General features: G+C 28.7%; 1 protein-coding gene across 1 annotated transcript in view; it reads right to left on the reverse strand.

Annotated features, from left to right (window-relative positions):
• LOC106691183 (ryanodine receptor) overlaps window positions 1–16,021 on the reverse strand; it is a gene marked incomplete at its 3' end in the record, with an annotated part of 88,907 nt that extends 72,886 nt beyond the window's left edge. Inside the window, 1 exon segment of the mRNA XM_014436863.2 lies at window positions 15,874–16,021. Within this exon segment, the coding sequence (XP_014292349.2) occupies window positions 15,874–15,927 (54 nt within the window).
• Window positions 16,022–17,535: the final 1,514 nt, after the last annotated feature.

Genomic DNA, 17,535 nt, shown 5'->3' on the forward strand with positions numbered 1-17,535 from the left:
CATAGGTATCGCTAGTAATAATAGAATCCACATATGAAACAAGGAACCCATAATTTTTTTTCGTGTTTTCCGATCTATATGGGTATTTTTTTTATTTTATAACAAAAACCAAGGCTCTGTCTGTACCTAGTAGTGACATTGAGAGATGTATCTTGGGTTTATAGTGTGAAATGAAAATAAAAATGGTAGATCTAGCTTATTAACACAATTTCTAGTTCTTGCATATGAAGGTTCAATTATGCCACTACTTGATACATCTGAAGTAAAAAGAAATTTATTGAAGTAGGCCAAAAAATAATTCGTTCAAGCAAACAACTGAAAATTTCTTTCTTTTTTTTAAATCGAAGGATCTATTGTTTTGTATTATATTTCTGCAAGTCCACCTTGTTTTGCTTTAAATAGAAATTTGTTATGTCTTTGTTATATATTTATTTGTCTCAATTTAACTACATATCTAGCACGAGTTAACAAATATGTGGCAATATACCATCACCAAAAAATCTACAAATGGATTTTGACGTTGTGCCAGTTGTTTTTTTTAGCAGTTAGTAGATAAAAAAAAATGAGAATCTGTACCGCTACAACTACAATGCTACATCAAGGGTTAGGGGTTCAGTACTTTGTGAGGAAGTACTATTACTTAAACAACGATTGTGCAAGGAGGTGATATATTCATGATCATGCTTAACCGCCAGATTTCTGCCACCATTAAGTGTACCCAATTTATGAAGCTGGGTGGATCCTGGAGGGCTCGCACAGGATTGACCCACGGCCATTGTAAGAGAATAAATAATTTTTTATCTGCCACAGCCAAATTCGAACCCGAGTCATTTGAGTTAGTAGCACAGTGGCTTACCATTGAGCTACACCGTTCCCTTAGTTAGAAGATAAGGTTGTTTGTGTAATATAAAATATTAAACTTACTTAAAATTATTTTAAACTGCATTCCGTTAATCCACATCATCATGGTGCACATTGGTATTAATAACAACTGATTGAAATAATTAAAAAAATACTTTATCTTTAGCTATGGGTGGTATTTTCTAACGGATCTGGACCCAATAAATCAAAGTTAACCGTGTATAATTTAAACGTTGTTTACGCCTGTAAAATTGTATTATACATTTTGGTGACCATGCAACACATAAAAATGAGTCCATAGTTGTCTATAGAAAAAATTAAATGTTTAATGACAATCAAAGTTCACTTTTATATTACAATTACTTTCCAATTACTGTAATTTGAAACTGCGGAAACGAAATTGCAATTCTGATTAGTTATTTCAACTACTCCATGAACCACTGTAATTGAAATAATGGTCCAAAATTACAATTAAAGGTTGAACTAAAGTAATTGCAATTCCTGATTACAGTGAAATGTAAATGCAATAACTTCTTGCCCAACTCTGGGTAAGAGGCGTGAATAATGAGTCATTCAGAGTGACATATGGCTTATTGATGTATCAATCAATAATTTTTTTGTGGTTAGAATCATTGGGGAAACATTAAACTAATAATTATCAGAAGTTGCGCAGTAATGCAATGCTGGTTGGTCGGTCGCTTATTGTGACAGAGGTATTTTTGTATGTAGTCAGGATGTGAGCCAAGAAATCTGGCTCAGCTTCGAATCCATTTATCCTCGCTGTTCCTTGCTTCTTCTAGTTAATTATTTTTCCGACATAGCTTCTTAACTCTCTCAAGGAGCAACTCAGCGAGATTCTGTTTCTTCTCAAACTGAAAGGAAAATTACTGTTTATTCTTTCTCTTTGCCTACCAAAGTTGTACAATCATCTTGATCCGTAATACACAACTAACTAAAGCGAATAATGTGAGTTAAATTTTGTAATAACAAAGGTCTTCTAAAGCATTATAAATAAATATAAAAACAGCTGTATCATGGTATGATCCATACTTTAGATAGGATGAATGAAGGCAATTTGCTTCAGTAATGACTTCCACAGCTGGGAAACGATAAATAATAATCGGAGCTTAGGCACTGGTATCGTTTTGAGCACTTTATTTCAGTATTTTTTGAGTTTAAAATGTATATTATATATTTCTCTAATTTATAAGTAAATGAACTATGAAAAATTAATAAAATCTTTCTGAAACGGAACCTTAAAATTATTTTTTAATGAACATGTCTTCATTTACTTTTATTTTTAACTTAACATCTTTAAAAACATTGATTTGTTCATTTTTAAAAGATAAACGTTATATGCAGATACTGCAATAAGTTTTAAAAAGATGCTAAAAAGAAAAAATAGTGAAAGTGGACTGTTAAAATAAGATAATATATGTAGAATACTTTTGAAAAAATATTATTTATAAGTACGTCAAAAATAATAATATCAAATGAGAAAGAGTTAATTTACCAGTATTGTTTGTTTATTTTATTGCTACTTCTACTTGTCAGATAATTTCAGCGTTCATGTGGTATCATCTTTACGAAATGTAAATATATTAAAAAATTTTGATGTTTTTTCTAAGCCTTGGAAACTAGTATTATTATTAATTAAATTAAAATAATTAATCTTTTTTTACTTAATTTTTAATTTAAATTTTTCAAAACCGAAAACTTTTTTTTTCATTTTTTAACCCAAAATGGCCTAGAATAAATTTTTCAATCTTATCTTTTAAATATCAGGTTATGTGGCTACCGATACAATAATGTGGTACAAATCTAATGGTACAAAGCATTAAAATAACACTACCTATGTAAAAGGTTAACTAAATTTGTTGAAAATAGTTTAGCCTTGATCTGAAAAATGTTAGCAACTATAATATTAATAAATAACAACAATAATAGTAACAGGAGAGTTACTTAAACAATGTCTAGATCACAAAATTTACATTAATATTACGTCTCCTCCTCTCCTGCTCCTCCAATATAACCAACAGTCAGGGAAATTACTTTAAGTTTATAGGTCCCTGAGTTAATTAATAAAATCTCGCAAAATGGTCTGTTGGTCTCCATGTGTAAACAGTCTCATACCATAAACAGTCATAGCTGAAATTATTTATTTAAGGTAAGTATGTGCCTGGGATGTTACATTAACCTTTTTGCTAAAATCGTTAAGTGTCACTTTACATCATCGACTTATTTTATCAAACCTTTTTAGCATTTTCCCAAAATTGGCTCTAATAATTTTGATTAAGCTTGGTATATCAATGTACAATTAATTGGCAAAATATCAGCTAAGCGTTATCCTCATTGAAATAAAATTTACAGAAATAAGAGTAATAATATAGATGTATCCTATACCTTTAGATTGCTTTATTTTAATTTAAGATTTTAGAAAAATAATATATAACACATAAAGTAATGGAGAGCGACGAAAATTGCAAAATAAACTGAATCTATAAATGAATATTTTATTTATGTTATTATGATAATACTCTAATTTTACTTTTACTTTTTTCTGTACGAAATAATATCAATATATACTTAAGTACTTAAATAGTATCAAGATAGTATAATTACTATAGTATAACACTAACTAACAATTACTATAGTATAATATAACTCACCGTGCTCTTTACACACGAATTTGTTTGCGTTTTCTTCAATTTAGCATTGAATGTTTACAAAATAATGAGTATTCCTTGCAATGCCATCGGGACCAAGAATGTGGTTTTGTTTTAATTCATTCTTCCAAGTTCTTTTAGATGAATTTTTTCCTTCGTTCTGGAGCGTACATGAATAAATCAGAAAGTTTGCCAACACGGGAATGTTCAAGTTGATCGAATCAACTTAGTAACTTTTTTAAACACGCCGCTTTTCTCAACATTTCAGCTTTTTGACTTCTATCTTTGTGAGTTACAGTGATCAGTGAGTGACTAATATCGGTTCTCATATACATTAAGATAAAAATTAAAAGAGACATAGATCACGGAAACATGTACTGAATATTTTTAAAATAATGATGTGTCCAAAGCGCTAGACGATGCATATTGGTCCTATTTAGATGATTTTAGTTTTTTTTGATTTGCGAATTTAATAATCATTCCAATGAATGGCAATAAATCTACAGGAGCTGCACATTGGTTCAATAATTCTACAGAAAAAGAACAACCGCCATTTTTAATTTTAGCTTTATAGGGTGGTATCTGTTTATTTATTTATGAATGAATCAGATTGGGTATGGGAGTAAGCCCATTTTCCTTTATTATGAGATAGCGAATGAACTTAAATGATTTAAGTATAATATACAAATATCATTTAAGTAAATCAACAATACAATAAAGCAAACATGGCGTTACACTATTTTCAGGTATCTGCACAGAATAGAGTATAATCTAGTATTAGTAAGATTTAAGTTTTTCTTTTTTAGAGGAATCGATTATCATTCCAATGAGCCTAATATCTTTCAGGAGATGAATTGTTTCTGAGTAATTAAAAAAAAAAACTAAAATGATTTACGTTTAGGATTTAATCAGTGTCCGAATATTTTAAACCTATTCTTATTGTACATCTAAAGATTATGGACAACCTCTCATAATAATTTCAGCTTAATAGGTATAGTTTTGAAATTTTTGAAATACAATAATTACTAATCATAATAAGTGATTGAGCAATATGTTCTGTTATTTTGTATATTGTGATTAATGTATACTCAATGTTATGGAGTAGGTTATGATGCAGACAGTGCAGTACATTCTCTCCTTCATATCTTATTGTTATAGTTATATATTTTATTTTATTATTTTTTTAAATGGAATTTTCTCCTTATACATTTAATCTATTTTTTTAAAAATAATATATACAATTTTACGTAATTACAAAATACAGATAGGTATTAAGACAAGTTTTGTTTAATTGGAGAAAGTGTTTGTTTTGTAAGTGTATTTAAATTTTATTAAATTGGTAGGCATATTCTTCATGTTTTAACGGTCCATAATTTTCTATTCTATTTTTTAAACTTTTACATTATATTAATAACTATGATGTATTGCACCAATTAAATCAGAAAATAAAAACTGCATCTATTTATGACGAAAATTGCACAAAATGTTCTATTTCAACAATCATGTCGTTTGTTCTTATAAAACATTGAGATTATTTTTTTTCCGTTAGGTTAATCTATACCTATATGTTAATAATCTTTTTTCTATTCAGGCTAATGGAAAAGTCACAGTATACTGGTTTTCCCAATTTTCATACTTGTAATTCGGAATTCACAGCATTATAATTTGCATTGCTAAGGAAATCAACGATTGAAGCAAAATTTTTAAAAATACAATAAAATTAAAAAAATATATTCATTCCGTTATTATAAACAGACAGACTATGCATATTAGATTTTTAAGAAGAATTTAAATGAAATTTTTAGGATTTTGATTTTGAAATTTGGGTAGTTACGGTCTACAACTGAGACATATACTAATGTATCATATTCCATGAGCCCTGTTTCATAATGAAGGCTAATAGTATTAGTTCAATAATACAAGTATACTAACTACAAAGCACTAGAATCAACACTTTTTGTTTCATTATGGTTATTACTATTAGCTTTTTCTATTACAAACAATTATATATTACAGGAGTTAAAATGTATAAATAAGGAACATATAAGTCATGAAATTTCATTTCAAGTACTAACTAAAAGGCTAATAGCAGCTTATAGGAATGAAACAGCAGCAGGTGCAGTTGGGGATTCTTGTCTTTGCTTATGTTTGGTTCAGTTAGATAATTTTTAATTTATTTTTTCTTATTTATTTTACTTTTTATTGTTTATTTTTTCCATTTAATTGTCATTAAGGCAGGGTTTAAATAAGAATATTATATCATTATGAATTATTTTTTATGGTGTGTAGATCGCAATATTTTCAAATAACAGAGAAAACAAATTAGAAAAAACATTTTTATTAATTTTTACGAAGGTGAAAAGTGGTGTAACGAAAACCGACGTCAGTGAGTAAATTTGTCCTTTCGATGTCCATATTGAATTTGGTTTTTATTGAAAAAATAATCAAAATCTATGATTCTACAATCTAAAATCTATAAATTATAACAAATAATTAAAAATCATATTAAGTTCGTAGTATTTTGATACTACTTAAAAACAAAACAGTTTGATATTAAGTTATCAATTTTAATAACATTTAATTGTTAATTTTTAAAGTCTCTTATCAAATATTTCACTGTTTCACTGCGGTCAGTCTTAACCTTCAATCGTATTATAGATTGTCCAATGAAGCTAATTTTTTTTACGACTATGGCTTAACAATGCAATGTTATTGTGTTATTGAGATGATAGATCTGCTGAATTTAAGGGGCCGTGGAACATACGTTTCTTAATAACCTAAGGATTTCTTATAGGTCCAGTTAAAAATATCATTAAATTTAGCTACGCCTAAATGCAAGTGTAAATTAATTTTTATAAGCGTATTTTTATATAAAAGTGTTTGATAAGTAGAGTGGAAAATTTTTATCACTCCATCATAGTATTCAAAAGGAACAACGCATATTTTTAGGTTTATTGCCAATAACTCCTTAAGTTATTACTAGGAGCTGAGGTATCTCTATAAGCCACTTGATAGTGTATTTAATGAGCTTTAATAGAGTTCTTTATATTAAGTAATACCCGGGATACATTAAAACCAATAATTCTTTAAAAAAATATATCACGAAAACTACTGTTATCAGAAAAATAATCATTATAAACAACTTAATCGTGCATTTCAGGAGCTTCAATTTGAGCCCTAACACCAATATTTTTTCCCAAACAAACAGAAATGAATATTATGTGAATTTAATATGTATAGGTAAATATGTATAGGTAAATATGTATAGGTAAATACGTATTATGGAAACCGCAACTCTTAGGAAGCCTTTCATTGTGATTCATGTTAAAAGTAGGCTGCAAATTCGCGAAATAGTGTAAAAATACTTATAACCTGCCATTTAAGAAAAAGAAATCTAATATTATTCAAATTTCACCAGGTAATGTGATTATACATTAAGAATTAATTTCTTTGGAGAAAATAAATGATGTTTGAAAAACTGTATCATGGGAAATATTGAACGTGAAGATTTCTATTAGTGCTCAAATATTAGCAAATTTACTCTACTTTAAAACAAAGTTTAATCTTTTTTTTATCGTGCGCTAGGTAGTTTTCAGGAAATTTAGCCTTTAATTAAAAATAAGGGAAAACTTTAGTTTTTTTCTATGAAGAAATAAACCATCGGTGTTGTGACCTGTAAAAGTTTAATAACTAATTTTCAAGGATATTCACTGTTTATGTTACATAGTGTAGGTAAAAATTTTAATTTTTTTAACAGGAAATTCGTCTTAAATAATATCTTCTTCCAAAAATGTGATTTTGATTGGAGTGTGCATAAACAAAATAACAAGTGCGGTAAGTTTTAATGGATAAACTTTATACTTCTAATAATAACAATAATTTAAACCACGATGACCACAAAAGGATTAGAGGTTCAGCACTTTGTAAGGAAGTCCTGTTTTTTTCACAATGGTTATACAAGAAAGTTTTTTTTTGTCCCCGCTCTCTAAACTTCTAGATATAAGAAACTCAATAAAACAGAAAAAAGTGAAATCTAGTCATTGTAAGCGGGTTTTTAGGCATAAAACAAAGCCTATTGACACTATATTCCGATATCATTACGTTTCTTTCAAACTTTATGATGACATATTCCTCCATTGACATTTTGTAACATACTGAAATTTAAAGAAATTTGATCCCTTTAATTTCACCTTAGTTACATATTTAGCTTATTTGTAATACATTAAGAGTTATTGGCTATAAACCTAAAAATTTACACTAACTGTCTGGAAAAAGATGGTATATTAATCATGTCTAAGCTATTTGTCATCCTTTTATTACTATCGCTTTTTTTAAAACAGTTTTAGATTAGAATCCATTGAAGGAAATTGGTTTAGAATTACTTCTTGATTAACTAGCATTAAAGGCATGTCATAAATACACAAAGCTGGAGAGAATGATACGACTGATTTTAACGAATATTTGCACAAACTTATGAGCCATGACCTAAGTAGACCTTATCATGAGGAAGGATTTTCTGTAGTAAACGATCAGCGGAGAAGGTGATAAAAACTTAACTAAGCACATCTCATTTTATAGAGTATTCTCCACAAAAATTGTTCCTAATTTGAAAGATGGATCTTAAGTATAAAGAATGATCAGGGTGGGCATTGTAGAAATGAAGGAGGATATAACAACTTGAAGATAATAATTCATAAGAACATGATGAATAAATAAAGTTGTGAAGCCATTTAATACCTTCTGGTGCTATAAAAGAGATAGTCGTGAGTACTTAAAGTGAGAAACAATAGACCTGTCTAGCCACAGAGGTACTGTTTCATATAATTCCTAGTTACCGTTACTTTTTTTTTGTTTTTGCTGTTTGTGAAATATACCTTTAAACTATTTATTTAAACATTTATTTTATTAATAAGGCATTTACAGAGCCAGTACACAGTTACAGTACTATAACTTGTAATTGCCAAAAACATTTTTACTTGAATACTAAAAGAACATATAATTGAATTGAATTGCATTGAATATAAAAAAAATGTTTTGATCGATCTAAAGGCGTTTAGAAAGTACTAAATCGTGTTCCCTTTAGAAACGCTTCCAGATAGATAGGAAATGTTTTCTTAAAAATATTGGATATCCTCCATATGAGGAATATTTAATTTTTATTGAATTCTTGCCTCACTCTGAAAAGTTGGGATTTAACAGTTACTTGGCTTCACAATTATTAATATAAATAAATATGCTAATTATTATCCCTGGGCCTTACAATCAGAACTCGTTTTCAACTAGCTCGGGTGAAGTCCATATGCATAGCTAAGATTTTGGTCATAACACCAATAGGTATGTTAATTTCGACTTTTTAAAAGTTTAGAGAATGTTACATTTTTTTTTTCTTAGATCACTGATCCAAGAAAAAGCAATTCGAAATTCATGCTTTATTAGAACAAAAATTAATATGCTGAATCTGTGTGGATCTCCTCCTTGTGAGATTGCGATTTAATGAGTAATATTGTTTGCTTCGGGAGTGAAATAACTGGCACTGGAACAAAGGTTCAGCACACTACCGCCAACCAACACCGCCCCCACCTCTCGATTTTTTGATATATCAAAATAGCCACGTGGCACGCTCTTATGCCTTCTATATTGGCTCCTACCGTCTCCGACCCACCCCTTACTAAATAGTCTCCACTTTCATCTCTTAAACTATTTTAGTAGCTATGTATTGTTTTGAACCGCTCTTGCAACATTTACGCATTACCATGGTATTATCACCATAAAAAGTGATTAGTAACATTCCTGTTATCCTGTACCTGGTATATGTTAGGAAATCAATTACTTTCTAGTTTACATTTGAAAAAAAGTTATTAATAAATTTTCGAAAAAATTATTTGGAGCAGACGTGTTTTAATTATAAACTACATCATAAATATGCTTCGACAATAAATTTAGTTTGTTCATTATTTAAATTATAATATTAAATATCAAACATAAAGGTTATGGAAAAATCATTAATCCCACAATTGTTGAATATAATAATAATAAAACCTTATCACAGTTCAATTCTTTATATATATATATATTTCATATTTATTGATATTTCAGCCTATTACATTGGTCTTTTTCTAACTTCTAGATTTATAAAAATTTAACAGCCATAAAAATATAAAATAACAGTTTTTTTTTTTTTTTTTTAAATCAATCCTTTGTAAAATATCCATTTATTTGTTGTAGACATACAAGCCACTAGAGAAATTACCTCAGTAAATAAACAACCAGGAATAAGCAGAATTTAAAATAAATTATCAAAAAGCGAGGAGTAATATTTTAGAAAATATATTTTAATATTTTGATTGGGGTGAAAATGAAAACGTTTTAAAATGGCCGAACATAGACATTACAAGAATGTGAAATAAATAAATATCGAATAAAACTGTAACAAGATTTTATTATTATTATTATTACATAATTGTATATTAAAACATTGTGGGGTCAATAAAGTTCTTAAATTTTTTTTTTATAATATAAATAACAAAAAATAAATCCCACCAGAAAAAAAACACAATACTGTAGATCATAATGTATTTAAAAAAAATTACACAAATAATACGTGTTTTGCTGATAATTGCAGATGACTGCTTAGTTATTAAATGGAAATAGACGACTCAAGTCGATGATTTATAAATTACATAAAAAGAAAATATTTAATTAAGAAAAAAAAAATCGAACGACAATCAATCGAAAGACAAATTGCCCACCTTGCAGGACAACTGGTTCGAATTATTAAAGGGAATATTGTTGATATCAATAATATTCTTACGGGGTGATCAAAAAGGACCATTTTCATTGCGAGCTGTTTCCGAAATCAAGATTCTAATTAAATTAACGAAACAAATAACATGATAGTAATAGGTATTTTTGAAAAACAAATCTAGACTAACGGACAGTTTTAAGGAATTTAAAAATTTAGGAAAAATTAATCGAGAGTAGGAGTTATTATTTTTCAATTATTTTCAAATACCAAAATTTAAGACTACCCTCTATAATGAGATTATGAGCTGTATAATAAAAGTTTTACGGTCATTCTCTTCCTCCCCTCAAGGGCTTAGGCATTTATAATATGTTTGGAATAGGTGTTGTACTAAAATTATCTCTCGCTAATAATAAATATGGCAGTCTAGAACAATCGTTCCGATGTCCCTTTTCAAGAGATTCTAAAGCAGTAATTAGTTCTGTGACGATGCAATCATAAATCTTTTTGTGTAATTTATATATTTTTGACAGCTCTAAACATTTTACTAGCAACAACAATAAATATACTTAAAATAAAAGTTATAGAAATAAATATTGCGTAATTATTGTTTGTTAGCTGGTAAAGATGCCCAAAGAAAGTTAGAATATTTCATGAAGTTAATAGGTGATTAATTAATTTCAAAATAATTTTTAAAAAATCCGAATTAAATTAAAAGTGCCCGGTAGTAGTCACAATATTGGTACATTAGGAGACATCAGTCGACCGGTATTTACTAAAGGTACTTTCTTAGTTTTCAATTTTGAATTCATGATTGCTTAAAAAAAAACCTTTATTTGTTTAAGTACATAACTTTCAACATTCATCAATAATAAGCTGCTCAATCTTTCTCGAAACAACCGACTTCTCAGTTCATTCTTAATTCGTTTCAATTTGTCGATTTAGGAAGCCGTTTGTATCGTGAGGCCCTTGGCCCAATCACAGTGGGTCCAGGGGGTGAAGATGGCCCCAAAAATGGTCATGGGCGAAGCATCATAGGGTTTATTGTTTCAGCATTCTGGGTTTAAATGCCACCGAGATTAATATATTTATAGAAATATAGGTTTAATTCACTTCGACAGAGCTTGAATTAATAAAATATATGCAATCTTTATTTGCAAACTATTTCACACAACGTAAGGCCTAGTTTCAAAAAAATCTAAAGTTGATTCGTCAAAATCATTCACAAGAGGTAAATAAATTTTTTAAAACTTCCAATAAGTATGTATTTTCAAAGAATAATCCAATTTTAATTAATTATATTAAAAAAAAAAATTAAATATGTAACGTTACAACCCATGAAGGGTCAGAGGGCTATACTTTGTAGTACAGAAAATACTGTTACTAGACCAACGATTGTTCAAAGAGGTGATTTGGTCAGAACCCCACTCGATGGTCAGATTTTTATCAATTACACATTAGATCTTCTTTCGTTTAAGCATAGTAGTTATACCGAATATTTTACCAACACTGTGAAATTTCATTAGATATTTAAAAATATTGTGGCAAAAAATACTACACTTAATTTTTTGTTACATCTTGAGCGCAATAGATTCTAGAATTATGGTAAATTTTAACAATAAGAAGATTACTTATAGGTTCTGAAAGGGTCCTAACTAAGAATTTGATATCAAATAGGCTTGTAAGGCAATGGATTTTCCTTGTTTTTTTTAGCTAACTATTCCCTGAATCCCCTACATCTTGTATAATACTCAGAAATTTATTAGGTACGAATTCATTCTAGTTGGTTATTTTCCATTATTTATTTAGATAATATTTATATACTTTCAATACACTTAATGAATATTAGTTTTAATTAACAGACAACCAAATAAATGAAATATTTATTTCTTTATTAAAAAACATTAAAATGTATTTTTGTTATTTAAAATTAATTTTTCGCACCCCTATTTTATGTAATCAAATTAGAATAGATTTATTAACTTGATTACTTAATTTTAGTATTTGTTTTAGTCAAAAAATGAGTAGAATACGTAATTTACACAATATACTAAGATGAGTTCCATGGCAAGTATAGGCTGAAGTGATCAACATAGCAACTTAGCAAGCATGAAAATATAATGGACTTGATAAGTAGGCAATTATCTACGTGTTAGGTGGACCCGGACCCCAGAAGATTCTTTAGAATATCTTCTCTTTTCTACAAATTTTTACTTTTAAAGCATTTTTCTCGGTTCTAACAAACGCTACATTTGTATAAAACTAGCTATGGGAAAGTAATTTTCATACTCATAACAATTGGTAGTTTCTAATTTAGGTGATTTATGTAACTTTTTTATATTACATATGAATAAATACATTATGCGGCTTGATTATTATGTCCTTAACTGGAAAAGTAAATTTTAGATTATGTAGGTTTTACGTAAATTTTCTATTAAATGTATTTAACCACATTTTTTAGAATGAAATTTTGGATTAGGTGTATGAAATTGATCTAGTAAATAAAACCGACTCTCTCTTCTATACCCTCAGAAAATTCCTTGAAAAATCCACCATTGATATAAGTTCAAAATGAGAATATGTTAAAAATTTTGTAGTAAATATGGTTTGTATTTAAGCGCAAAGATGTAAGTACTGATGATTTGTACAAAAGTAGTAATTAACTGGGAACAAAACTAATGGTTTAAGCATAATTATTGTTTAAATAAGAAACATAAATTTGGTCATACAAATAATGGACTAAAGAAGTATCCTACTGAACATTTAATCAATCTGTGAAAATAAATTGGGAGTATAATCAGAAGGAGAACAAATGGATCCAACAAAGAACGTTACATATGAAAAGACATATAAGGGTAATATATGGTAAATATAAGACTTGTTCTGTCCACTAGAAAATATAATAGACAAGAGGAGGTCAAATTAAAAGGGAATAAAGTATTGTGGGGTGGAACCAGATAAAATTGCAGTTCTTATAACGAATGGCGTCTTTCTATTAATGAATGACTTCTTGATTAGTCTCATTCTCAGGAATTAGCGGACATTTTAATAAATTCTTTCATCCTGTGAAAAAATCTTCATCTTCAAGAATATAAACACAAATATCTAAGATAAATAGATAATTGTAAGTAAAATAAAATAAAGGTAAACGAGTCGTTCAGTAAAAATGTATGAATGAGGACCAACCACTCCAGCCGTGATTTGTAATACTCCAGTGGAGAGGTCCCTCCTCGTTCTCTGTACCCCCGGCCAGCGACTTCTGGACCAATATTGCTATCCCTGCCTTCCTCGGACACAGCCCACTCCCTGCCATGTGGCAAAGGAAGGACATTTTATTTATGTGTATATATTTTTCAATATTTATTGTGTATATTGTATTAGTTCTTAAAAATTAATAGTACGAGGTAGGAAAAAAACAGCTGTGATTTCGAGTATTTAATGGAATTTTTGTCAAAACTGCTTTAGACCTTGTTTGAAAGTGGACCCTCACATTTTAGTCAGCAGTCGTGGTGGATCAATCCGCTTGATCCACTCAGCCATTGCTAACTGACTATATCTCCTAAATGGTGTAGAAATGAATAAAATTCTTTATACAGCCAACATATGACGAACGACGCTATGCAATTTCAAACCCTATTTTTATAAACTTGTGAAATAGTGTAATCTGGCTTTAAACGCCTCAATATTTATTTCAAAATAACCAATATAAGGATACATATCAATAAAACTGACTTTTCTTCATGTTTTCCCTTAACGTAATTACACTATTACCATTCTAAATAATTAGTTTTATTAGAAATCTTTATTTTCTAAATTTGTGTGTATTTAAATTATTCATAAACACGATTTTTTACATTTATTTCTAAAGTGATGCAATATTACATTAATTTTTAATTAAATAAATGATTATTTAAAATTCAAAGTCTGATTAGTGTAAAAAAGAAAAACGAATCTACAGGAACCTTTTTACTTATATTTTATTTTATATTTCTCCTACAAGATATACGTTATAGCTAAAAAAAATTATTTACTTTAACAAAAAATAAAAGTTTCTATACTTTTTTCTCACCTTATTTTAACAAATCACTTTTTAAAATATTATTTTAAGTGTGTTCTTAGTGCTTAAGAATTTTTAGCGTGATAATAATATCCTTAACAAATCCCTTTAGAAAAATAATACAACTGAATTCAGATCTATATTTCTAGTTGGTTGATAATATTTAGTATTTTGGCTTCTGGCCACTGGAGGAACATATTCGGGCCTTGTTAATCTTTTCGCCCATCTGATACCTATGCCAGCATTTCTATTGTTACTTATTATAATTCGTCCTTGTTTTCTACCAGTTCCTTTCAAAATTTCCATTTAAGATTCCCTCAAAAGTTTCAAATATTTCGAACAATTGAATAAAAATATTTCAATTAAATATTAAAAGCCATTTTTACTACGTGGAAACTCAATTTATTTTTATTAATGGTAATCATCATTAATAAATAAAATAATTATCTTTTATTGAGTTCGAACTTCTGATACATTAATTTGGTTGTATTTTTTAAAAAATATAACCAATCTAAAATCTACGTAAACATCCATAAACACATACCACGGGTAGATGAACCCTTTTACTAAAACAGTTTAAAATCTTGGGAAATCACAAGTTCTTACAACATTTTAGCCGCTGAGATCAAGAGTCAAATAATTCTGTTATCATTAAAATTAATTTTTATAAAAAAATAATAATTTGATTAATTACGAGAAGCATTGACTTAAACTGGACTCAAACAGTTGTATAGGTTTTTGACTCATTAGTTTTAACTAAATATGCTGTTGTTTCTTACTAAAGCCTTAATAGAACATCCCCTAAAGGTTTGAGTATCTCAAACTCCAGGTTTGATTTAAACCACTTTTGCTCTAAATGGCTCATTTATATGGTTGTATTCAGATTAAATATAAATTGTTTCGATAACCCCCAAATTTTACAGAATCAACGGCATTTCAAACATTATTTAAAAAAAACTAATTACTGGCATTGTTCTTTAAAATACATAAGTAGGGAGAAATTGACAATATTCATCTTTATCTTAGGATCTTGTATTATTTATATATTAACAATTTTGAAATATCTCTATAATAAATAAGAATAATAAATTCCATATTACAAAAGCTGTTTTTCAAATAAAAGAATCATTCTCTAGTTTAAACATTACTATAACAAGGCCAAAAAGATTTATTTATGAACATTACACAGTCATCGCAAAAACTTCATAAAGGTGGTAGTGGTAGAATCAGTTAATAAGATACTTAAAGAAGATGAAAAACACAGACATGAATTGATGAATTGGTAATAAGTGAACAATATAAAATATAATTATTGCTATAAATAAAATTTTGTTTGAGAAATGAATGGGTAAATTCAGCGTCTACCTTTTGAAAATTATTAATTGCAATGTAAAAATAAGGTATAAAAATTGGTAAAATTTTATATTTCATTGAGAAATTTAGATTTGAGATGAATAAAGAAACATAAGAAGTTGGCGATAGGTTTGCATCTATTTTTGTCAAAAGATGAAAATGTGAGTCCTTAGGCTGTAAAGGATATGACTTACCGTCCTGAGGAATGAAACATCATCCTGCTCGGACCCGCCCTCGCTGTCAGCCATCCTGTCAACTTAGCAGACCAATGAAAGAAGTGGATGGCCCCGAATTACATATCAAAGAACTACCTCGCCGTTAGGAAGTTGGCCACGGACTGGGTCCGATCTTTCCCCTCCATCCACACCAACAGGTCTCCCCCCTTCTCCGCCACCCCCGCGTTTAGTCTCTGCCTATCAATACACACTAACCAAAGATATAATCCTTGTTTAGCAATATGAACTAAATTATATTAGTAAATTTAAGTTTAAAATATTGGTAAAATAAAATGGAAAATGAGACGTATGTATTTTAGTATTTATTTGTAATCATTGTGACATCCTAAATAATCCTCCCCTTCAATCAACCCTCAAAGTCCAAGAGCTGAAGAGGAGAAAAAAGTTTTTTCACCCAAATGTTTGGTAACTGTAATGAAAACTATATTCAGTTTAGAGTCAAAATTGATGACTCAGTCAACCATGATAGGGGAGGGGGGGAATAAAAACTGCGGTTACTCCAAAATTTACAAAAAATTTATTTTTGAGTTCTTTCAAGTAATGAATAAATTGCCCGTAATTTTTTTTAGAATAATTTTAAATTTTTACATAAACTATATAAGGTTATAAAATAAATATGGCAGTATTTAAGGTGTATATCCCCTGAAGTTTTATTTTTTGTAAGACTAGCAGACCCGGCAATACTTCGCTATTGCTATATTTGAGGATGTATACATTAATTGAACACAATTGAGTACTATAATTAGGTATCAATTAATAGATGAAGTGATAAGACGGCAATTATAGCAACATAGATGGTAATAGCTAACACAATAAAAATTTGTTGGCCTACTTTACTGGAACCCTTATTTTTATGTTTTTAGTGAATAAAACTCATTTAATAGAATCAATAATATATTTTTTTCTTATTCTTCAGACAGAGACGAATCGATTGGCAAAAAATAATCATGAAAAAAATTATACTTTTTGAACTATGCGCCCAAAATGCGTAAGTTTGTAAATTTTGTTTTACGAAAAAAAATTCGGTCAGGCAATATTCTTCCCGGAAAATCCTGAAAATTTAGCAAAAAGCCCATCACAAGCGGATGAACGGTATGGCTGACCATAAAGTACAGACAGACACTCAGTTTTATATATTATATGAAGTGAGAAGGAAAGTAGCCATCTTAGGAAAGATAATTATGGTAACATTCAGAGAACGCATTGAAAATAAAAAAGGAAACTATTCGCTATATAATCGGTAATACTAGTCAATTTATTATCAATTTGATTATCTATGGTATTGTTAATTATACACTACATAAAATATGAATAGTTTTTATATAATAAACCTCACTATACTTCAATATTACAGTATTGAAGCAATTCAAAATGACTGACCTGTCAAAGTTTGGTAAAACATTTTCACACGACTGAACCAATCTACACCAGTGGCGGCAGTGGTTTAGGGTTCTATAAACTGCTCCAAAGGGTACAAACCGGGTCTTTTTTATTTTTTTATTTTTTTTTTTTAAAAGTTTAATAGATAGATTTATTTATTGATAGATATTACAATCTGCCACACAGTTGTGGGCAATAGGTAATATTGATAAATGATCACATACATACTAAAATTAAAAA

This window comes from Halyomorpha halys, unplaced genomic scaffold, assembly GCF_000696795.3.
Source record: "Halyomorpha halys isolate HHAL.00 unplaced genomic scaffold, Hhal_1.1 Scaffold2136.1, whole genome shotgun sequence".
NCBI classification, from domain to species: domain Eukaryota; kingdom Metazoa; phylum Arthropoda; class Insecta; order Hemiptera; family Pentatomidae; genus Halyomorpha; species Halyomorpha halys.